Here is a 24006-nt window from a genome sequence, read left to right as displayed (position 1 = left end):
CGTAAAAGAGAAGATGACCACTGGCAGGAGGATGAGCCCAGTCACTGGTCTAATTTGCCAGAAGATGTGGATTTTGATGGAATTGTTCAGAAAGTACAAAGCTAAGATGTAAATGTCTACTCAATAGGCCCACTAAATACTTCATGTTTTAATGTTTTAAGTATCAACCTCCTGGAAGAATAAAATAATATCTACAAATGACTGCTTTTATGTTTAAGTGTTTTGTCAATACATGCTGTGATTCTTCTACGAATTTCTTTTGTAAAGGAAATAAACATCTGTCTCATAACTGATGCATACTGTATATTGATTGATATATTTCTACTTTACCTTTGAGGGAGACCTTAAACATGAGCAACACCTAAGCTTTTTGTTTGTTTTTTGTTTGTTTGTTTGTTTGTTTTAGGGCAATGAGGGTTAAGTGACTTGCCCAGGGTCACACAGCTAGTTAAGTGTCAAGTGTCTGAGGCTGGATTTGAACTCACGTCCTCCTGAATCCAAGGCCAGTGCTTTATCCACAACACCTAAGCTTTAAGTGATTTTCTCCAGGGTTCTGAGGTGGGAGGATAAAGAACCAATATAAAGAACCAGGTTCCTGACAAGCAAGATGATTTCAGAAAGGCCTGGAAAGACTTGTATGAACTGATGCATTGTGAAGTGAGCAGAACCAAGAGAACACTGTGTACAGAAACAGCAATATTGTTTGATAAAGAACTGTGAATGACTTAACTATTCTCAGCAATACAATGATCCAAGGCAATCCCAAAGGACAGTTGATGAAATATACTATCCACCTCCGAAGAACGAACTGATTTTAATTGAACAGACTGAAGCATGCTATTTTCACTTTCTTTCATTTTTTTCTTTTAATCATGTTTTCTTGTACAAAATGACTAAAATGGTAATATTTTACATAATTGTAAATGTATAACGCATATCTGATTGCTTACCACTTCAGGGAGGAGGGAAAAAAATTGGAACTCAAAACTATAAATAAAAATGTTTATTATTTAAAAAAAAAAGAAAAGAACCAAGTTCCCTCAGGGCTGAACCCAATTTCTGTACATGGGTCGGAGCTTGGGGTGTCTTCAGAAAAGAGTGAGTCTCCCAGACCTGCTGGCCCAGTAGTGCCTCATTATTATAATATATACATTGTGTCATTTAAGCCTTTCAATAATCCTGTGAGATCCATGGGCTAGGGATAGGAACTAGATTTTATCATTTTAGAGGAACTCCCAGATGAGGAAACTCCCTTTACCAGTGCAGGCTGGCACTTTCTGTCCAAGATCTGTCTGGAGTCCTGAGAAGGTAAAGAGACTTGCTCTGGATAACACAGATGTGTTGAAGTCTTGCCTTCCAGGAGGGTTCTTGATCCATTATATCACACTGCCTGTCATGGGAGATAAATCCTGCAACTATTATCATCCCCATCTTACAGGCAATTAAACAGCCTGAGATGGAATGACTTGCCCATGGCCGAAAAGGTAGTAGATATCAGTGGTGAAATTTGAACTGGGGTCTTCTTGACTCCAAGTTCAACACTTTATCTACTATGCCTCTATAAAGGATTTGATGGTATACTGATCCAATTTATATATAACACAAGGCTAGGAGGTATAGTTAACATGTTGGATGAAATAAAAAAGATCTTACCAAGCTAGAACATTGAGCTGAATCTGGTCAGGTAAAATTCAACAAAGATAAATGTAAAGACTTCCATTTGGATTTGGGGGTTTTTTTTTGTTTTGTTTTTGCAGGGCAATGAGGGTTAAGTAACTTGCCCAGGGTCACACAGCTAGTAAGTATCAAGGGTCTGAGGTCAGATTTGAACTCAGGTCCTCCTGAATCCAGGGACGGTGCTCTATCCACTGTGCCACCTAGCTGCCCCCTTCCATTTGGATTTTTTAAAAAATCTACCTCACAAATACAAGATGAAGGAAGTATGGGCTAAACAACTCATCTGAAAAAAAGGCATGGGGAGTTTCAGTAGACTGCAAACTTACTATGATTCAACTGTTTGATATAGCAATCTAAAACATTAATACAATCTTAATCTCCATTGAGAAAGGCATCATATTTAGAAAAAAGGAGAATAGTCCTGTTGTATGGTGCACTGGTTATACTAAATCTTCAGCATTGTGTTTGGTTTAGGTACCACATTCTTGGAAAGATATGAGAGAAGATTAAGAGGAAGTTGATTGGAATGGTGATGGGCCTTGAAATCCTGCAGGAACTGGGATTACTCTAACTAAAGGAGAGAAGACTTAAAGGGTATATGAGTCAGCTTCAAGTATTTGTAGGGCTCTTATGTTCAAGAGGAATTAGACTTGTTCTGCATGGCCAGAGGGCAGAGCTAGGAACAACCGGCAGAAGTTGCCATGGGTTTAGATTCAATGTAAGAAAAAACTTTATCATTCAAATGGAGGGGCTAGGCTAGATGCACTTGAGGTCTTTTCCCCCTCTGAAAATCTTACTGCCTTCTCTGTCATTACTGTCCTCTCCCTGGTCCCTCTTTTTTTTTCACTTATGAAACTGTCTCCCCTCTCCAGTCCTAGATGTGATGCTCACACATTTCAATATTCATATTGATCACATCACCCCTTTGATCTGATTTCTTTCTTTTTTTTTTTTTTTTTTAGTGAGGCAATTGGGGTTAAGTGACTTGCCCAAGGTCACACAGCTAGTAAGTGTTAAGTGTCTGAGGCTGGATTTGAACTCAGGTACTCCTGACTCCAAGGCCAGTGCTCTATCCACTGCGCCACCTAGCTGCCCCTGATCTGATTTCTAAACCTCAAATTCAATAGCCTTCTTATCTTTCCCTGAATGTTCACCTTTAATCTTCCCTTCTCCCTAAATTACTACATTTCCAAGCTTTGGAACTCTTTCTTTTTTGTTTTTTTTTGGGGCAATGGGGGTTAAGTGACTTGCCCAGGGTCACACAGCTACTAAGTGTCAAGTGTCTGAGGCTGGATTTGAACTCAGGTACTCCTAAATCCAGGGCCAGTGCTCTATCCACTGCGCCACCTAGCAGCCCCAAAAACTCTGACTTCCTAATTGCCAAATACAACCTCCTATTCTCAGCCTCATAGAATTACAGAGTTGGGTGAGGCTATGAATATAATGTAGTCTAATCTTCTCATATTACAAGTGAGGAAACTGAGACTCAAAGTGGGGAAGTGACTTCCCAAAGTCACACAGATATGAGATTTGAATCCAAATCATAGGATTTAAAGTAGGAAGAGACTTGAGAAGTAGGCAATGGTTGGTTCCCAGTCTTTTAGAATATGAAGACCTCTTTTTAATATAAAAAAAATTGTCAGAGTCCCATTATGGTTGTACTTCCAGCATCCAATGATTGAGAAAATGTATGATGAAAAGGCTACTAGGAATTCAGGAATGCTTTTAAATAATCTTGTATTTTTATTAGTCACAAAAAAAATCTACACACATTTTTTGTTAAAAAGCAATACATAGTATAATACTTATTCAGCCTAAAGAGCATATGTTTGCTTATTTATTATAATTCTACTTCACTTACACTGACGTTACTCCAAAAATCTGCAGTAAACACAGTAGCCTCCACTGAAAATGAAAATACAGCAACTGTTCAGTCATAAACACAATGACTCACAAGTAATTCAATCAGCAAGCCCTCTTGCTAATGCTCACCATGCTTCTATATGAAGTCTCCTTGAAGGGAACTGGAATCCATCTGGTTCTGAATGCTCTAATTGTTCTTTTCAGCATTCTCACTAAAATACATCTTATAAATTGATAGGGAAAAAGCTATCCCAGGTAAATTAAGCATCCAAAATTGATCTCTGGTAGGACAGTCTCTAAGCCCAAATAACCGCTGAAATCATAAAAATTCACAAGCAACTACTTTCTAACATATACCAATATAGTCTTAGAACTTTTCATCATAAAAAAATACATAAACTGAATTAAGCTGAAAGAAAATATAATTATTCAAAACCAAAGCAGGATTATCAGTGAAAAAGCAAATTTGATACCTCGTGAAATCAGACAGTAGACAACTCCAAAGACCCACTCTAGGAGGGGGCAGGTTTCAGCAAAAGTAAAGGTCACATTTCATTCTGAAAGGTCAGGAAAAAATTTTTCTTATTAGGCACAATTGAAACATTGATAATATAAAACTGGTCAACAAAAACCCCGTTATTCATACTAATATATTCTTTGGAGTTAAAGATAAAAATAGCTGTGCTTGATGTTCATACGGATTCAGGAACTTTTATGATACAATAATTTTGTATCATAGTAGTGCCCAGGGATCTATGACCCATGGCTGGTAACAGAATAGTCCAATTCCCTAATTCTACCAGGGAGGTATTGAATCCAGGGTACTTTCCACTATACCACACCACAATCCTAACTTATTAGTTTCCCCCAGGGGCCCCTTCCCATGATCCTTTTCAAAGCAACAACTTTGGATAATATCTCCCTCTTCATGTTGCCAAACTCAATAGGTTTAAGGATTCTATCTTCTCTTTAGGCACTCTAACATGGTTCTATATGTACACACAGCAACTATGCAGTATGGTTAATAGCAAATACCTCTGAAGTTATTTATTGCTCTCCCAGCTCAATACAATTATGTCTTTTCAATCTTCACCTTGAATGATTTTAGTGGCATTGCACATGCTTAAACATCCCACCCTTTGGGAAACAATTAAGTTACTTAAGATTCTCTAAAGCCACCACAATCTAAGTGGCATAATGTAGCAATTCTTCAATTACCTTTTCAGCTCTTTATCTAGAATACTCCCCACTCAAGAGGTCAGACCAAGTTGATTCTAGGTTTTTCAGACCCAGGCTGGCAGAGCTTTTCAGCAATTCTCTGTAATGTGGGCCTTTTCACTTAGTGTTCCCATCTACATATTCCCCCTCTAGACAGCTGAGAGCCTTTTTTGTCACTAGATTTACCAAGGAAGAACTTCTATTCATCTGACTGATGAATTACAGTAATACTTTATTAGAGGTAGTAAACAGTTAAAGAGTACTGACCTGAAAGTCAGGAGAATTAAGTTCTAGGCTTCCTTAGGTCCATTACTTTCCTGTTTGTGTTTCGGTTTCTTTCAATTTAGGAAGTTCAACAAATTTAATTTAAGATATTTCTTAAATGCCCACTATTTTCAAGGTACTATACTGTGTTAGGGAATGAAGATAAAAAGATAAAAACAAAAAAATCCTTGTCCTCAAGGACATTACATTCTACTGTGATGTTGCTTAAGTTGTTTGAGCCAGAGAAATGCACGATATTTTATATTTTAGGAAGATTGTTCTGGAAGCTGTTTGAAGGATGAAGAAGCAAGAGACTAAAAGTAGGAAGACCAATTAAAAGGGTATTAAGTAGTTATGGGAGTGTCTATGTGAGTGAAAAAAAAAAGGATTGGATTAGAAAGACATTGTGGGGGCAGCTAGGTGGTGAAGTGGATAAAGCACTGGCCCTGGATTCAGAAGGACCTGAGTTCAAATCTGGTCTCAAAGACTTGACACTTACTAGCTGTGTGACCTTGGGCAAGTCACTTAACCTTCTTTGCCCCACCAAAAAAGAAGGAATGAAGAAAGGAAGGAAGGATAGAAAGAGAGAGCGAAAGAAAGACAGACAGACAGACATTATAAAAAAAGAAACAGCAGGACATGGAAACAGCAGGGTTGAGGTAGGACTTACTGAGGTTCTGAGGATGGTACCCTCAAGAAAAAAACAGCAGTTTAGAGGAGGGAAAAGTTTAGGAGGAAAAGTGTGAGGTCAGTTTTGATGCTGACAGGACAACTGGGTGGAGATATTCAGCTAACTTTTGGACATGCATAATTGAAACTAGAGACATGATCTCTAAAACCCATTTAGTTTTGCTTTTCTATGATGCAATGATTTTCTCCCAACTACCTTAGTACTGATCCCATTTCTTACTACTCTTCAAATGTTAGTATTTCTTAAGTGTCAGGACTGGGTCATGTTTCTCTGACTAAATACGCACTTGTTTAGGGACCACATTAACTTACGGGATTTCAATTACTATCTCTGTTCCACAACAATCTCCAGTCCTAACTCCTCATAATCTTTCTCCAAGATGGGATTCTCATATAATGACTAAGAAGGTAGTTGCCACTGAAGGAATTTACAGTCATCAGTTTAGTCATTTGATGAACCAGTATGTATCAAGTATGTTTCTAAAAACGGCACAGGGCTGGATGCTATACATTCTGAATTTTTAAAAATTTAGCCATTACCCTCAAAAACTTTACAATCTATTATAAGAATATGACATACCATATATTCTTCAATCTATAAATATTATCCATTCCCAATGACTATTTCATGTATAAGTTAACTGGAGTGTAAGTTCTCTGGTCTTAGATGAGAAATGACTGGTAAATAATGGCTTTTTCTTTATATGTTATATTCACATGGCTTCTCTCCAGTTTGAATTCTCTATTTATCTGATAAGATGAGAACTCTGAAGGCATTTCCATGTTCATAACATTTAATTCAGTTCAACCATTAACTAAGCAACTACCGTGTGCAGAGGTAGGGGAAAATGCAAAGTTTAACTAAGATTACATCACTGGCCTCAAGGAGCTTAGAGCCTAGTGGGCTGCTCTCTAGTATGAATTCTCTGATGTCGAATAAGGGTGGAGCTCAGACTAAAGTTTTTCCCACATACATTACATGCATATGGATTCTCCTCCGTGTGAATTCTCTGGTGTATAGTAAGGTATGAACCACATCTGAAGGTTTTCCCACATGCATTACATTCATAAGGTTTCTCCCCAGTGTGGATTCTCTGGTGTTCATTAAGGGTAGAGTTTCGAGTAAAGGTTTTCCCACACTCATTACATTCATATGGCTTTACTCCAGAATGTATTCTTAGATGTTCATTAAGAACCGATCTTCGAGTGAAAGTATTTCCACATTCATCACATTTAAATGGTTTCACTCCAGTGTGAGGATCGTTGATGTCGAATAAGGACTGAATGGCGGCTGAAGGCTTTTTTACATTCCTTGCAAATATAAGGTTTCTCTCCAGTATGGTATCTTTGATGATCAATTAATCCTAAGAATTTACGGTAAGATTTTCCACACTCATTGCATTTAAAAGGTTTTTTACCTGAATGAATCCTATAATGCTGAAGAAGACTTGACCTGCTGCTTAAGCCTTTCCCACATTCACTACACTGAAAAGGTTTCTCACCAGTATGAATTCTGCAGTGTTCAATAAGGCGGAGCTGGCTACTTAAGATTCTCCCACATTCGATGCATTTACAGGTGCCATCTCCAGTATGAATTTTCTGATGCTTCATAACACTGGACAATTGAGGAAAATTTTTCCCACAGATATTGCATTCATAAGGTCGTTCCCCAGTATGAACTCTCTCATGACAATTAAGATTTGATTTTAGCCTGAAGACTTTATCACATTTGTTACATTTGTAGGGTTTTTCTCCAGTATGAATTCTTTTATGTTCCGTGAGATTTGAGCTACGACTAAAGCTTTTTCCACATTCATTGCATTCATATGGCTTCTCTCCAGTGTGAATTCTCTGATGTCTTGTAAATCCTGATTTCTGACTGAAGGTTTTGCCACAATCACGACATCCATAACGTTTCTCTCCACTGTGAATTCCCTGGTGTTGAATAAGGGCTAAATGCTGAGAAAAATTTCGGCCTCTTCCTCTTTTAGGAATTCTTTGGTGAGTTATGAGCTTTGAACTCCAATTGAAGGTTTTACCAAATTCATTATACTCTTGGCCATCATCTCTAGACATTTGGTTGTGGAAAACTGTCAGCTGCTGAGAGCCTCTTGGTTGCAAAGCTGATTTACTCCATCTCTCCTCTAAGAAGTGTCTTGTTTGTCCTTCTAAATTGTTTTCCTGTCCAAAGGCTAGTCCAAATTCTGCAGTTTGGAATATGTCCGTTGGGGGGTCTTTCTATTATATTTCCATATAGTTCAAGTGTTTTAGGGATTTCCTCCCTTAGAGTAAAATTTTCATTCTCAGATTTGTTCTTAAAACCTGAATAAAAAAAGGTAACAGTGACCACTTCTTTGGGAGAAAAAATTAACACTACAGCAGAAAAAGAGAATTTCAAACTGAAATAAAAATAAAACAGAAATTTTAAAAAATTTCAAAGTGCCAGAAATTACCAAGAGATCCAATGAAAATATGGGGAGAGAAAAGGTATTCAGATTATCACCTCCCTAGGAAGAACATGCAGGATAGAAGAAAAGGTGAGCCCAAACAACTAAGTACACCCACTAAGAGAGTGAGGAGTTCTACCCACAACTCATTTTATTGCTCAGGAGTCCGCAAATTAGCTTTGCTCTCATATTCTGCTCTCTCCAATGGGATCTGATTTCACCCACTTTACCACTGTAACAACTGGAGAAAGTTCTCCTTCAGGCTCTTGCATATCCTCAACCCATGACTCTTCTCCTTGCTCCAGCTGGGAGATAACATCAGGTTTGGAGAATGGAAGCCCTGATTTTAGGAAAGAACATATAGAACACGATGATTCATACTAAAATACCAGAACTTTCTAAGCTCACAGCTGGACTGTAGGTCTGCAGATAGGGAATGATTTTTAAAGCTACAGCTAATATATAGAAAGGTCAAATGAGAGATATGCGAATGGTCTCTGAGCTGGGTTCAAAAACCTTTTTCTAGAAGGTGGTTAGTTTGGAAATGTTGCCATAAAAATTACTTCTTACCCATTGACACAAAGTTCCCATAGTTCTCTAGCATCACATCTCTGTAAAGATTCCTCTGAGCAGGATCAAGCCATCCCCACTCCTTCCTTGTGAAATATACAGCCACATCTTCAAAGGTCACCAGCTCCTGAAAGAATACATTCTTGCTGCCTCATGGAAGTTTGGAACCACTTTAGAAATTTTAAATATTTAGTTTATGTGTATAAAGGCTATATGACAACCAGTTGCAGTGCCTGGAAGACCTGGGTTCAAGTCATACCTCTGACCATTCTAGTCATGTGACTCTGAGCAAGTCTTAGTGCTCCAAACAAATTTCTTAAACCATAAAGGGTCAAGCAGTTCCTGAGCAGCAATGGTAGATATTTACTTTACCAGAGTTTCCATAAACCAATGAATTGTGGGTCCAAATGAAAAAACAACCAATCAACCTATCTAAAAGGGAGAATATGTTCCTTAGTTCCTATTTAGTACTGGAGGTAATTTATGATCCTATGTATTTGGTACCTTGGTAAGAAACCTAAATATAAAGTGCCCCCAACTTAGCATGTTAAACTTCCTCACTAATGCTTCACCCTGGCCATTTTCTGCCCTGCCCTAGGTGCCCATACTACACACCACCCTTTCCACCTCTTGCTCTAAGCACTTTTGATAAAAACAACACTACCCCTGCCTCTGGAAAGGGCAGAGCAATCCAATGTCCTATCATCCTACTTACCATCTTTGTCATTCCCCAGACAATAAGTCCCTTCCCTTATTGCCACCTCTAGGGTACCATGGCTTTAGCTGTTTGGCCAGATCTCACAAGGAAAAAATCTGACCTCCCATTCACCCTGTTACATAAGGGGAGGTATAAGTGCATGCACATCTTTACAGCATGCTACCACTCTGTCTTTGACAGTCTTAGAAATTTTCTTATCAAGTTTCCCAGCGAAGTATAGATGGAGTATGGGATCCAAGACATGCAGAACAGGATGCTCAAATAAGGAAGGGCCCTATGTGGGGCACTTAAAGTGCAGACAGCATGAGCTAGCCAAGCACAGGGAAGTCACACAACCTTTTGAACAATCAACCTCCTGAGCACGTGCCCCTATACCTCTGAATCGTGCTTGCACAGACAAAGGCTTTCTGCCAGGTATGCCTATATATATGTGCGTATATATATATATATATATATATATATGTGTGTGTGTGTGTGTGTGTGTATATATATATCAGGAAAAGTTGAAGAGGGGCTAGATGGGAATTCACATAACATCTGCCAGCCATCCTGGACACTGACCCCACCCTATAAATAAGTCTCCTTTGAATCTCTTTAACTCTGGAGTTGTCAATGGCTTTCTTCAATATCAAGTTGTTATCTCGTGGATACAGGAGACATATACATCTGAGCCCCTGCTTGTATCCAACAACTGGCATAGTTAGCAGAATACCATACCCTATACCACCCTCCAACATGCTATCTTCCCTATTAAGAGTTTAAGCTCCAAGGGAGCAGATGTCTAAATTTTGTATTTGTATCTGTGGCACTTTGCACAGTATCTGACACATATTAAGTGCTTAATTAATGCTTTTCATTATTTCATTCATTGCTATTTTGAAAATTGCATTTCAATGTAATTGGTTTCCTTTGTAATCTGATGTATTTTATGTATTAAAAAACCTTATTTCAGGGCAGCTAGGTGGCACAGTGGATAGAGCACTGGCCCTGGAGTCAGGAGGATCTGAGTTCAAATCCGACCTCAGACACTTGACACTGTGTGACCCTAGGCAAGTCACTTAATCCCAATTGCCTCACCAAAAACAAAAAACAACAACAAAAAAACCCTTATTCCAAGAATGGGTCCATGACACCCCACCCCCCAAAAAGAATCCTTGAACTATACTATTGTAAAAGCATCCTAACTAGTTTCCTTGCCTTCAATTTCACATATCTCTAAAATTGACCCTCTGAACAGTTGCCAAAACAATATTCCTAATTCACAGGTCTGAACATTTCATTCCCTTAGTTAGAAACTCTCTATGACTACCTGATTATAGAGCTGAAATTAGAAACTCCTTATCCATGAATTTAAAACTCTTAGAATATGACACCAAAAAAAAAAAAAAAAGAACTGCGGAGTATAGATGCTGAATGAACCATACTATTTCTTTTGTTTTTGATGCTGTTTTTTTTCTATTTTGAGGTTTTTCATCATTGCTCTGATTTTTTTCTCTTATAACATGACTAATGCAGAAATAGGATTAATGTTATTATGTGTGTGTGTGTGTGTGTGTGTGTGTGTGTGTGTGTGTATATATATTTATTTATAACCTATATCTGATTACCTGCTGTCTAGGGGAGGGGGGAGGGGGAGAGGGAGGGAGAAAAATCTGAAATTGTAAAGCTTATATAAACAAAAGTTGAGAACTATCTTTACATGTAATGGAAAAAAATAAAATACTTTATTAATTAAAAAAAAAGAATAAGCACCGGCCCTGGATTCAGGAGGACCTGAGTTCAAATCCGGCCTCAGACACTTGACACTAGCTGTGTGACCCTGGGCAAGTCACTTAACCTTCATTGCCCTGCAAAGAATTAAAAAAATAAAAAAATAAAAAAAGAATATGAACCAATCTACTTTCCCAGTCTAATTTCAAAATACTTCCTTTCATGCATTGTACATACTACAACCAAATGGAGCTACTGGTTGTTTCCTGCTTCCATTATTTAATCATTACTTCATTCATTCCTGATTTCACTTGCATCCTCAACACCTCTGTAAATTCCCCAAAGCCTTCTCTTCAAATGAGGAAAAAACTCATCTGACAGCTCTACCTGCTCAAAACCTCTTTCTTCAAAGTCTAGATAAGTATTCCATTAATCCTTCTGATACCTTAAACTGAAAATAATCTCTCTCTTTTCAAATTCCTTTAAAACACCTTTTCTGAATCTCTATATCCCTAACCCATTTGACCTTTTATCATTTTTATTTGAGTATATATCCAATGTCCTTTATTATACTATCAGCTCCTGAAGGGCAAAGGGTTTATTATTTTTCTTTTCTTTATTCCTTCCTTCCTTCCTGTCTTTTTTTTGTATTCTAACAGATTACTTTGCATATAATTTTGTCAGCAAGGATGACTGGTCTTTAACCATATCATGGAACGCTGTAATATAGATTTTTTTTTTTGGTAAGGCAATTGGGGTTAAGTGACTTGCCCAGGGTCACACAGCTAGTAAGTGTTAAGTGTCTGAGGCCGAATTTGAACTCAGGTCCTCCTGAATCCAGGGCCGGTGCTTTATCCACTGCGCCACCTAGCTGCCCCGTAATATAGATTTTTAAAAAAACAACTCACAGAATTTTAGAGCTGGGACTTTAGAGATTATCTAGTTCAACTCTATCATTTTGTAAAAGAGGAAATTAGTCCATAAAGGGGCAAATGACTTGGCCAGATTTGCCATGATGATTGCTAAGAGCTCATCATAGTATCTAATTGGGATCAGCCTCCTAACCACACCAACTTTCTGTCATGATCCCCGGGGTTGCCACTGTAATCTCCAAACTAGAATTCAGGGGTTGTGCTAATTATTGATGAAAAGAGACACTGTAATCTCCAAACTAGAATTCAGGGGTTGTGCTAATTATTGATGAAAAGACACACACACACACACACACACACACACACAAAGTCACAACACCTAGCAGGCTACAGCCACCTGACCGTGTCATCTTCCTACTATGTTGCTGTTTCCATAACTCAATCTCTGTGCCCTTACATCCTCTTTACCTTTTGATCTGGAAACAGTAATCAAATGGATACTATCGAGTTCTACTAGAAAGGGCATAGTATTCAACTGTTCGACAGCTCCACTCAACATCCTTGTAACTTTATCCTTCCCTAGCCACTACTCCTCTATACATATTGTTTCCATTAGGATAAAAGCTTTTTCAGGGCAGAGACTGTCTCATTTCTACAACTGTCAGTAAGTAGTACATTTTGCCTACTGCTTTTTCATTCATTCCTTCATCCAAGTACCAAAACAAAGACCTGAATCCAAATTTTCTGGCTCTAAGACCAATACTTTATAAAAACTGCTATATCAGGCTAACTCATCTTTACTGAATTGAAACACAGTCAGTTATTGACTACACATCACCACCTGCACCTGCTTCCTTCCCATATAAGTCCCAAATAAAATCCCGTCTTCTACAGGAAGCGTTTCTCAAACTCTCTTAATTCTAGTGCCTCCACTCTCTCAATTATTTCCTATTTCTCCTGTTTATATTTTTGTTTGCTGTCTCCCCCATCAGATTGTAAACTCCTTGGGAGCAGGAACTCTGAGCCTGGCACATAACAAGTGTTTATTGATGATGTACATGTTTGTAATGGATTTTGTTTTTCTTAAATTCATAACTGGATGGTAGGTGAGAGGGTGAGGCGAACCTTGTATAATTAAAACAAGTATCTTTGAGTTTACTAAATACTAAAGAATTAAATACATTTGCTTCTGTAGATTGTATCCCTAATCTATTCTACTGATCAATCTCTCTACTTTTTAGTCATTACCTAATTGTTTTTAATAATTACTGCTTTGTGGTATATTTTGAGATCTGGCATTGCTGGGCTCCTTTTGTTCCTATTTCTTTACATTATTTCTCTTGAGATTCATGACCTTTTTTCTCCTTCCATATGAATTTCATTATTGTTTTTTTCTAGTTCAATGAAGTAATCCTTTGGTAGTTTGATTGGAATGGCATTAAATAAGTAAATTAATTTAGGTAGTATTATCATTTTTATTAATGAGAAAATTAAATAGCAGTACAGAAGTTAGATTTTGACCAACACACACTATATACAATGACAAGTTCCAAATAGGTATATGCCCTATATGTAAAAGGTCACATCATAAACAAATTACAAAAACATGTGAAAAAATTACCTATCAGATCTATGAATAGGAAAGAAAGTTAATGATCAAAGCATAACACAGAAGATAAAATAGATAATTCTGATTACATAAAACTAAAAATTGTTTGCACAAACGAATCCCATTAAGCTAAGAATAAAAGGAAAAAAATTAGCTTGGGGGAAAGTCTTTCTAAGTTTCTCTGATAAAGATCTCTTTCACAGGATATATAAGTAGCTGATTCAAATTTCTAAGAAAAAGAACCATTCCCCAATTGATAGTTTAATACAAAGAGACAGTTCTCAAAATAAGAAGTACAGGCCATCTATAAAAATATGCTCCAAATTACTACTGATCAGGGAAAATCAAATAAAAAGAAATTCTGATATTCTAACTCATACCTCACTGGAGTAGCAAAAATGACAAAAAGGGAAAATGATAAATGTTGGAGAGGCTGTAGGAAGACAACCACATTGATTTATTGTAGGTAGACCTAAGAATGGATACAATCACTCTGGAAAGCATTTTGCAATTATACACAAAAAGTAATAAACAGTGAATGCCTTCTGAACTAGTTATACTACTGGTAGACCTATACTAAAAAGAAAGAGGAAAAGTTCCCTTATGTACAAAAATATTTATAGAAGCTATTTTTCGTGGTGGCAAAAAACTGAAAATTAACCAGAGGTCCATCAACTGAGGAATGGCTAAATAAGTTGAGTTAAGTGAATGTGACTGCAGTACTACTATGCTCTAAAAAATAAAGAAAATGGTGGTTTCAAAAAGACACGGAAAGAGGGGCAGCTAGGTGGCGCAGTGGATAAAGCACTGGCCCTGGAGTCAGGAGTACCTGAGTTCAAATCCGGCCTCAGACACTTAACACTTACTAGCTGTGTGACCCTGGGCAAGTCATTTAACCCCAATTGCCTCACTTAAAAAAACAAAAACAAAAACAAAAAGACATGGAAAGACTTATATGAACTGATAAAGGGTGAAGCAAATAGAACCAGCACAACTTATACTATAATATCAAAATTATAAAAAGGAACAATTGTGAGGACTTCTATAAAAAGATGAAGAATGAAATGAATAAAATCAGAACAGTTTATACAGTAGCAACTATAAAAAACAACTTTGACAATTTTAAGAATCATGATCAATAATAATGATCATTTATGATTCTAGAAAACTGATGATGAAATATGCTATTACAAAGAAGCGATTGATTTAGTGTAAAGAATGAGACCTATATAGAGTACACTATATACATACACATATATAACAGAGACATATATGTGTGTATATATATATATATATATATATAATAGATTATTTTTTTAAAAGGGAAGTAAGGGGTACTACAGCTGTGAAATGTTGGAGTCAATTTCAGATGAAGTTACTGTATCATTAGTGATGTTTAAGTGTTTTATTTTGTTGTGTTTTACTTTGTTATAAGACAGCTCTCACAAAGTAGGATTAATTTGTAAATGTTTGTGATATAAAAACAAAACACACAAATAAAACTTTTTTTTTTTAAATCAAGCAAATGAAGGGGGAAACATCATTGCTCAGCCCAACCAGCTGAAGAAACTCTCCCTATTTAGTTCAGTCAGTCATTAAGGCTATAGTTGAAATCTTTCCAACTTGGAAGGTCCTGACAGATTATGAATGTGCTATAATTTTTCAGAACCTAGGATCATATCCACACCTTGAAGAGGCACAAGAAAGAAGTTGGATGGAGGATATTTATTTACAGTGCTTGCTGCTGGCCTACCTCCCTGAAATGCCTAATCCAGAGATCTGACCACATTATTCCCCTATTTGTAAATCTATGGTTCTTTATTGCCTCTAGGAAACACATACACTTTGGTCTGACAATTAAAGCCCTCCCCAATCTGATTCCCACCTGCCTTTCTTCAGTCACTTCATATGATTCTCTAAGAATTCTCTATTCTTGCCAAACTGGCCTGCTCAATGCTTCTTCTAAATAACAGCCCAGTTTCTGCCTCTATATGTCTTTGCTCAGCTGGACCCCAATGTCTGGGGTGCTCTCCCTCCTCACTAAACTTTAGGGAATCCTTCAAGGCACGTTCTGAATTATAAAAATCCAGGCAAATTCATCCCCATAGGGCAATTAAATGTGTCAAACATTACATTTAAGGGGAAAAGAATGAAGACTGAAAAACATGGATATCATGACTGAGGAGGACACTGGTGACCTCTGACAGCAAGGATGGCAGAAGTGAAGTTGGCAAAGTCTTGAAGAGACAAAGGATTAGGTATAGCAATTTTTATATCAAATAACTGGAGGAAAACTGGGTACCCAATGATTGGAGGAACTGATAAGCAAATTGTGGTGCCAAACACAATGGAATTAGTGCTATAAAAATAAACATAAAAAATTCAGAGAAACTTGGGAAGATCTATATGAACTGAGAAAAACTGAGGCAGAGCAAGAACCATTTACATGATGACCCCAATAATGATGATAATGATAATAACTAACATTATGTAGTACTTATTATGTGCCAGGCACTGTAGAAAGCACTTTAAAATTATTGTCTCATTTAATCCTCATAACTGTAACAATTGGAATGATGCCACCTGCTGGAGACTTACTGTAGGAAAGCTCCAACATGAGGAGAGAGCCTCTGAGGGCAAGACCATGCATCTTTTCTTTGGCATCAGGAAGTGAAGTTTGCTTGTGGGAGGAAGGAGGGGGAGGCTGGCGTGCTGGCTCACTCTCTTTCCTGTGGACTCTGGCGGGGAGCAGAGCTAGGAATGCTCTCTCCCTTTAATAGATAGATGAATCTAGGCCTTTTCTCTCTCTCTTTACCAAATTCTTATTCTCCTTAATAAATGCTTAAAAGTCTAACTCTTGCTAAAGCTTATAATTTATTGGCAACCACTCATTAGATATTTTAGACAGTATAGCTAGAATTTTAGCCCTTACATAACAACTATGGGGGGTACATCCTATTAATATCCCCATTTAATAGGAAACTAAGAAAGCTTAAATGACTTCCTGAAGATCACACACCAAGTAAGTAACTGAGATTGAATTTGAACCAGCAAAGGTCATTCTTTAAGCAGACATATGAACCCTTTACTACAAGACCAAGAAAGCCAGACCACCTGTACAATGTAGAGATGCTGATGTTGAGTATATAAGGCACAGTCTCCATCCAGTGATTGGGATGTCCAGGCTATTTTAGTCTAGGCTATTCTAGTGGGGAGGGCAAAGCAGGAACCACCGCATCTGCCCAAGCACCTATGGCATCATCAATACTAAAAAGTATAACACTGGGGATAGTAAGATTCCGGTCTTTATTACTGAGATGTGCTGATAGAACCACAGCTCTGTGTGGTCTACCTCCACAAGAGGCTCATGAGTGCATCTTCACAGGAGACCACAGGAAGCTGTATTCAACAAGCATCCTTGGAACATCACCTGCTATATCTTGTAAGTAAACTCTTGTTACTCTAATCTTGGTGTAGGAATGATTATTTTGCCAGATTTCATAGCCTACAACAGGACTCAACAAAACATAATTGAGACAATGAGTTCAGTAAAGAAAATGATAAGATGAATCCACAACAAATTATTCCAATAAAAACAAGAATGATAAAGAAAATCAATGAAGGTTTAAGAGAATAAATGATAAATGAATCATTAAGATTACAGAATATAAATAATTTCTTTAAAGTATTCACATTCTGTCTACTGCCAACAAAGATTAAGAACCAATTTTTAAAAGACTAGCTTCAATCAGGCATGATTTTAAGTTACGATAAACTGTCTCAGGATAGTAAACGTACAAATAATTATACTCTTTGATCCAAATAACTCCATAATTATTATCTTGAAAGTAATTTTTTTAAAAACTGTAAAATCTATTAAAACTGCACTACTTGCAATATGAAAAAACTGTAAATTACATAGGTGTCCAAGGATAGAAGAATGGCTGAATAAACTTGTCATTCATATAAAATAAAATGGAATATACTAAAACAATTAAGAATTATAAATATGGAAATATAAAATAATATAGAAAAACCTCATATAAACTTATGTGAAGCTAATAAAACAGTAACAGAATATCTATACTGTGACTTCATAAAAGGAAAAAATTGTACATAAAATAGGAGTTAACAGAGATCAGACACAAAACAGAAGATATTTGTGTACTGAAATAAAATTTTAATGTAAACAGTTTTCTAGGCTGTTTAATCAGTCTTGATTATGTTTAAAGTTCAGCAATAACTGAACTTTGTTCAGTTCAATAAACTATAGAAGAGGGCAGCTAGATGGTGCAGTAGTTAAAACACTGGCCCTGGATTCAGGAGTATCTGAATTCAAATCTGGCCTCAGACACTTGACACTTACTAGCTGTGTGACCCTGGGCAAGTCACTTAACCCACATTGCCTAAAATTTTTTTTAAAAATTAAAAAAAAAACTATAGAAGAAGGCATGCTGGGCATTAAAAAACTGTTATGATTTTTCAGAATACTATCTTGCACAAATTTCTTAGATTCCATCCCACTAGTTCTAATTTAAGGCTTTTTCTTTTTATTTATGTTTGAGAAAACATAAGGAATATCTAATTATTAGTGCAGAGTAATGATCAGCCATATTCGAAAATCATGGAAATGAAAATAGTGGCTCTAAGACTAGGTATGAAAAACAGGCAAGATTTCTAAAAATTGGAAAAAGGTGGATTCTAGAAATCACAGAGTAAAGAGGCAGCAAGGAGGCACACTGGATAGAGTGTTAGACTTGAAGTAAGGAAGAACTGAGTTCAAATCCTATTTCAGATACTTCCTTAGCAATGTGACCCTGGACCAGTCACCTAGCCTCTCTGTCTCAATTTCCTCATATGTGAAATGAGAATGCTAATAATAGTACCTATTTCACAGGGTTGTGGAGGATTAAATAATACATACATATGGGCTTTGCAAAACTTAAAAACTTAATAAAAACTTATTATTCCCTTATAAAATTCTACAATGGATTATTTTTAAAAGGTTTCTAAATGAGATCACTGGAAATCAAGCATGGGTTTCTTAAGAACAAGTCATATCAAATGAAACTCATTGCTTTTTTGATAGATTAACTACACTGGTTGAACAAAGAGTAAGGTTTTGGGTTTGTTTGTTTTTTTTGAGGAAGCTACTAAACAAATCCTGTCATTAAATTCTTGTGGACAAGTTGGAGAAATGTAGGTTAGATCAGGTGTCAAACTCACAGCACACAGCCCACAGGTTACATGTCAGCCTCCAAAACTACAGAATGGGGTCTGAAACAGATTAAAATGTAATGGGGGAAGGGGCTGGTAGGTGGCACAATGGATAAAGCACTGGCCCTGGATTCAGGAGGACCTGAGTTCAAATCCAGCCTCAGACACTTGACACTTATTAGCTGTGTGACCCTGGGCAAGTTAGTCAACCCCCATTGCCCCACCACCCAAAAAAAAAGTAATTGGGAAATGTTTAACAAAATAAATAAAAATACAATATAAAATAATGTTAATTTGTGGTTTTCTAAGTCAATATGCAGCCCACAGAGAACTGTTTCTATTTGAGTTTGATACCCAGAGTTAGATGATAGCAAATTTAAGTACATTTGTAGCTAAATAAACCATACCCAAAGAAAATGAATCTCTAAACCCTCCATTTGTCACACTTCTTTGTGAAGTTTAGTGTTAAAAAACAAAAAACAACAACAACAAAAAAAACCTGTATAGATTACTCTAAGGTGGAGCTTAATAATACAAAGTAAAAATCTTACTCCCCAGCTGGTAAACACTTTATATGCTAATATCATACTATTTTATTTTAAAATAAGACTATAGGGCTGACTCCTACTTAGTGTGCATGAAATCAGGCTTCTTTCTTCTATTCCAATATCCCCATACAATCTGCATTTGTGATGCAGATGTCAGTCTATGCCTAGCTATTGAAATTTGCGTTAGTTTTATATAGTGAAAGGTAGTGTGGTTACAGTAGATATAGGACCAGCCTTGAAGTGAGAAAGATCTGGATTCAAGTCTTGCCTCTGAGACATACAACTAGCTCTGCAATTGTGGGCAAGTCATTTAATATCCCAGTGACCCAGAAAACTCTCTAAGATTATAAATCGAAGAGAAGTTGCTGATCTCCATTGGTGGAGGAAGTTCCCATGCCAGAAGGTCCTTAACCAATAAAATCAAAGGTCTAAATAAAAAATTTTTACATCACATCACAGTGCACTCCAGTTATTTGTCAAGAAGTAAGAAGGTTCCAGACTAAATACAACTCACCACTGGACTTGGAGTTTGAGCCCCAGCTCTTCTGCTCATAAGCTTTGTGATCAGGGCAAATCACTTAATCTCTCGGAGCTCAGTTTTCTCATCAGTGACATGGGAATAACATTTTGCAATGCTAACCTCTCAGGGATGTTGTGAAGAATATGCTTGGTAGATCATAAATAACTGAGGCTAAGGTGTTTTGGGGACAGTAGATGGGTAGGTGATAAATGCCAGAGGCTGGCATCTAAAGGGAAAAAGTTCAGAGATAGAGGACAAATACCATGTTGAAGACCATGAAGGTGGTGCAGAACCTTCTGCTGCTGAAGGATCTCAGATGAAGAGAAGCTGATGGCAGATGGAAAAGGCACTGACCCCTGAGCTGCTGCCAGGATTCTTGTTTCTCTGAGAAGGCTCCTTACTGTCTGTACACAGATAAGAATCTGAAGATAAGAAGCACAGGAAATTGTCATTCAACAAAACTTACAGTGAATAGCTTTGTCCTACAGGGGCAAACAAAGGGCAGTAGTTGATTCTGTGACTCCTCAGGGGAACAGTATGGAAAGACAGTGAGTAAAGCTAGTCACAATGTCCAGTTATTATATCCCAGGAAAATGAATATGGTTTTGATAGGACTTTGCCTTTTAATAGTTATAAAAATTAGTGATTTCTGACTTCCCTATTTCTGTCAATTTTTAGTGCCTCCAGAAGGAAACTATATGTTTCTTTATCACAGGTTCTTAATCTTTTTATGTCATAAACACCTTCGGCAGTCTGGTGAAGTCTATGGATATCTTCCCAGAATAATATTTTTAAATACATAGATTACAAAGGAAACCAATAGTATTGAAAGTTACAAAATTACCCCCCCCAAAAGTTCACAGCCTCTATATTAAGAACCCTAATGCTTGTGTGTCAATTTCAAATCTGAGTCACACAATCAAAAAAAGTTGAGCCAGAAATGTCCTTAGAAAGCATCTAATCCAACCCCTGCATTTTGCAGATCAGGCAAACAAGCCCCAGAAGTCATGTAATCTGCCATTTTAAGTGGAATTATAGTTATTTATTTCTGTCTTACCCTCATACAAGACTATAAACTCAATAAGGGTAGGTTTTTATAGGGTTTATAGGTTTTATAGGATTATAGGTTTTATCTGGCAGAAGCTGGAATTTATTGATGGATTATTTTATTAAATTTATTAAATTGTTTTATTAAAAACTAAGCATGCAATGTAAAGTTATAAATGATGCCTAAGATGATTCTGAACAACTAGGTCAAGAAAAAACTAAAGATATAATATGGAAAGATCCTGCTAGTTACAATATGGTGGCAGTGAATTTACTTAAGTGCAAGATGTATACCAGATGTGTTCAAAGTGAGAAAAACAAATGGATTCTATTTTGTAATTGATTTCCTTCTGTATCATTGCTGACATTTTGTATAGCTGCTTAAATTTCTTTGTCTCTGAGTTAAGTTCAGAAGTTCATGGAGTTCAAAAGTTCAGTTTTCCTTTCTGAGTTAAGTTTAAAAGTTCAGTTTCCCAATAAATCACTTTAATTAAAAGAAAATCTGTTGTCTCTATACCACTGGCTACTCTTATACAATTAGAAGAAACTTATCTATATACCATTAGTTACTCTTGCAGGTGGACTAAATCAATCAGAATTTCCTAGGTGGAAGGTGGGGTTATTGTTAGTCTGCATTCCCGATTTCTAACCAATCATGTTGCATGTATGATGCTATAAGTTCTATAACCAATGATATTGTTTTCCCCATCTATGATGCAGCCTTCTAGTTTTTAGATGCTCTTCCTTTTGTCTGTAAAAATTATATCTGCCCTCATCAGGGTTTTTTGGCTTGCTGAGGAGCAGGAATGTTGTGCCTCGGTTTACCTTAATTTCAATCATAACAAAAGGAAAGTAATGCCAATTTTAGTCACTTACCTCAAGAGTGTAAGGAGCAGCAAGCCTTTAGGGCTGGTCTATAGACCTCCTGTCTTAGAAAGGGTAGCAGAAGAATGCCGCTTTACCTGATATGCATAGGCTTAGCCAGTAACCAGCCCAGAGGATCTCCATGATAGTCAAAGTATTATCGGAGTTTTCCCTCAAAGTATAGCTTCCCTGACCAGGATCCACTCAGATCAATGATGAGATTTTACTGCAAGTTACTCAAAGAAGTACTTGACCTAGGAGATCTAGAACAATGGTTCACCAATTCCAAGAAGAACTGTATCTTATTAAATATGCTGTGAACACTTAGGCCAGAGTAGAAGGGTACATGGAGCCAGCACATGACATTTCAGGAACACACTCACAGTAGCTCTAGGAATGATGCCACAGGATTTGCCCCCACCTTATTTGGAAGAACTGACCTTTAATATGAGCTTTCGAATGTCACAGACAGAAGTAATATAGCAATCCATAACCAGTAGTTTATGTGACTGGCAGAATTAAGAGAAGCATACCACCTGATGGCTTCAGCAAGGAAAAACATTTGAGGGGAACAAATAATATTTAATCTTGGAGTATGCTTAAGAACTCCAAATGGGAAACATTTTTGTAAAGAATTCCTGGGAAGCAATTCTGTAAAGCACAATATATTGTGTATTGGTGGAAAGCCATAACACATCATGTAAGTAAAACCAGAAAGTATCAGTCTACAAAACAGTACTGAAAAATGAACAGGCCCTAAAAAGACAATATATGTAATCAACAACAATCTGTAGAGGAACTGGTTGAGCAGGAACATAAGAGTTACAGGAAGTCAGGGGGCTGAGCCCAGTGAATCCATAGATCATAGTCAAACACCTATATCCCAATGTAGAAAAGACTCAATTTGGAGATGGCATTAATCAGGATTTTAAGGATAACGAGATCTAATCTGGTGTGGTGTTAGGAAATGCAGATTGCTACTAAATCTATCTCAATATTTAATCAATCAATCAGAAAACAACTACCTTAAAATAAGAGAAGCTAAACCCAGAAGAAACCAACTCATTCCTGTTATACCATCATTGGCAATCTCAGGGAAGCAAGGCCATATATAGCATCTTTTTACTTCAGACAGCAGATAACTCCAATTGATTCCAAGCGTCCATAGGTCTACAACTTCTGTCATTGGCCAATGTATCCAGAAATGGTTTTCCCCCATAAATAATGAGCCATAACATCCAGAATTGATAATAAACCATGGCAGAAATGCTGGAACTATCCAGTTCCAACTAGGTTAATGCATGGTACAGTATAAAATAATCAAGAAGAATGTCATCCAATAGAACATAAGTACCTGCTGGTAGAGGTCAGTCTCCTGCATACTGGGGAAATGGCAGGCCAATAATAGAATTCATGTAAAGTATACTTTATGCAAATTTATTTTGCATGAATACTAGTGCATAATATTACTGCATGCAAATGAATTTTGTATGAACATGACACATAATACCTGGAGTCATTTTCAAAGCCTTCAAGTTTTTTTGATTGAAAGATAAAAAGTAGTGAATGTTGGTTAATTGCCACTTCCCCCTCTATTTTCCATTTGAGTTAATGAATAAAGTGTGTTTACCTCAAAGGATATGCATGGTAATAGATGAGGCTAATAACCACCAGAAAATAATAAGATCCTTAAGAAAAGATCTGGAACAACCAGAAGAGAATAAAGTGGGTTTTTTTGTTTCGCCATGCACTCAGATGACATCCTCCAGACTGGGGTACTCTACAGACTTATCTTATCCCTGCCTGATCTGAAAAACTACATGACCATAGTAGGGATATGCGAATAAAGGCAGCAAAGAAGAAGAGGAGGGAGGAAGGAAAGAGAAAAAGAGGAGAGGGGGACAGAGAGAGGGAAAGAGAGGGGGAAGAGAAGGAAAGAGACACAAAGAGAGAGAGAATATGAAATTTACTCCTCCACTTCTCAAAAGGATGTACAACTGCCCAAGCAGACCTCATACCTAAGACTGAAAGTGACTCTAGAACTCGATCTACACTGTTGGGATTTCATTCTAGATTTGTTGTTTTTCTTCCTTTAATAAAACTTACCTCTGTAACACCAAGAACTAGCCTCTTACAACTGGGGAGTTGGTCCAAATATACTAAGGGCTAAGC

General features: G+C 37.0%; 2 protein-coding genes across 2 annotated transcripts; both read right to left on the bottom strand.

Moving 5' to 3' along the window:
• Positions 1-6602: 6602 nt before the first annotated feature.
• LOC122745838 (zinc finger protein 3-like) lies at positions 6603-7323 on the bottom strand. The gene is made up of 2 exons (XM_043991296.1): positions 7131-7323; positions 6603-7057 (listed from the first exon to the last, which is right to left on the bottom strand). Exons 1-2 carry the CDS (start codon positions 7321-7323, stop codon positions 6603-6605), a joined length of 648 nt encoding a protein of 215 aa, XP_043847231.1.
• Positions 7324-7900: 577 nt separating this feature from the next.
• LOC122734765 (zinc finger protein 707-like) lies at positions 7901-20459 on the bottom strand. Its single transcript, XM_043975840.1, has 4 exons — positions 20186-20459; positions 8730-8856; positions 8390-8499; positions 7901-8034 (listed from the first exon to the last, which is right to left on the bottom strand). Exons 1-4 carry the CDS (start codon positions 20198-20200, stop codon positions 7996-7998), a joined length of 291 nt encoding a protein of 96 aa, XP_043831775.1. The 5' UTR covers positions 20201-20459; the 3' UTR covers positions 7901-7995.
• Positions 20460-24006: the final 3547 nt, after the last annotated feature.

The sequence above is a fragment of the Dromiciops gliroides genome, chromosome 1 (assembly GCF_019393635.1).
Source record: "Dromiciops gliroides isolate mDroGli1 chromosome 1, mDroGli1.pri, whole genome shotgun sequence".
NCBI classification, from domain to species: Eukaryota; Metazoa; Chordata; class Mammalia; order Microbiotheria; family Microbiotheriidae; genus Dromiciops; species Dromiciops gliroides.
The sequence above is the reverse complement of the archived record's forward strand: the minus strand, read 5'-3'. Positions and strand labels throughout refer to the sequence as shown.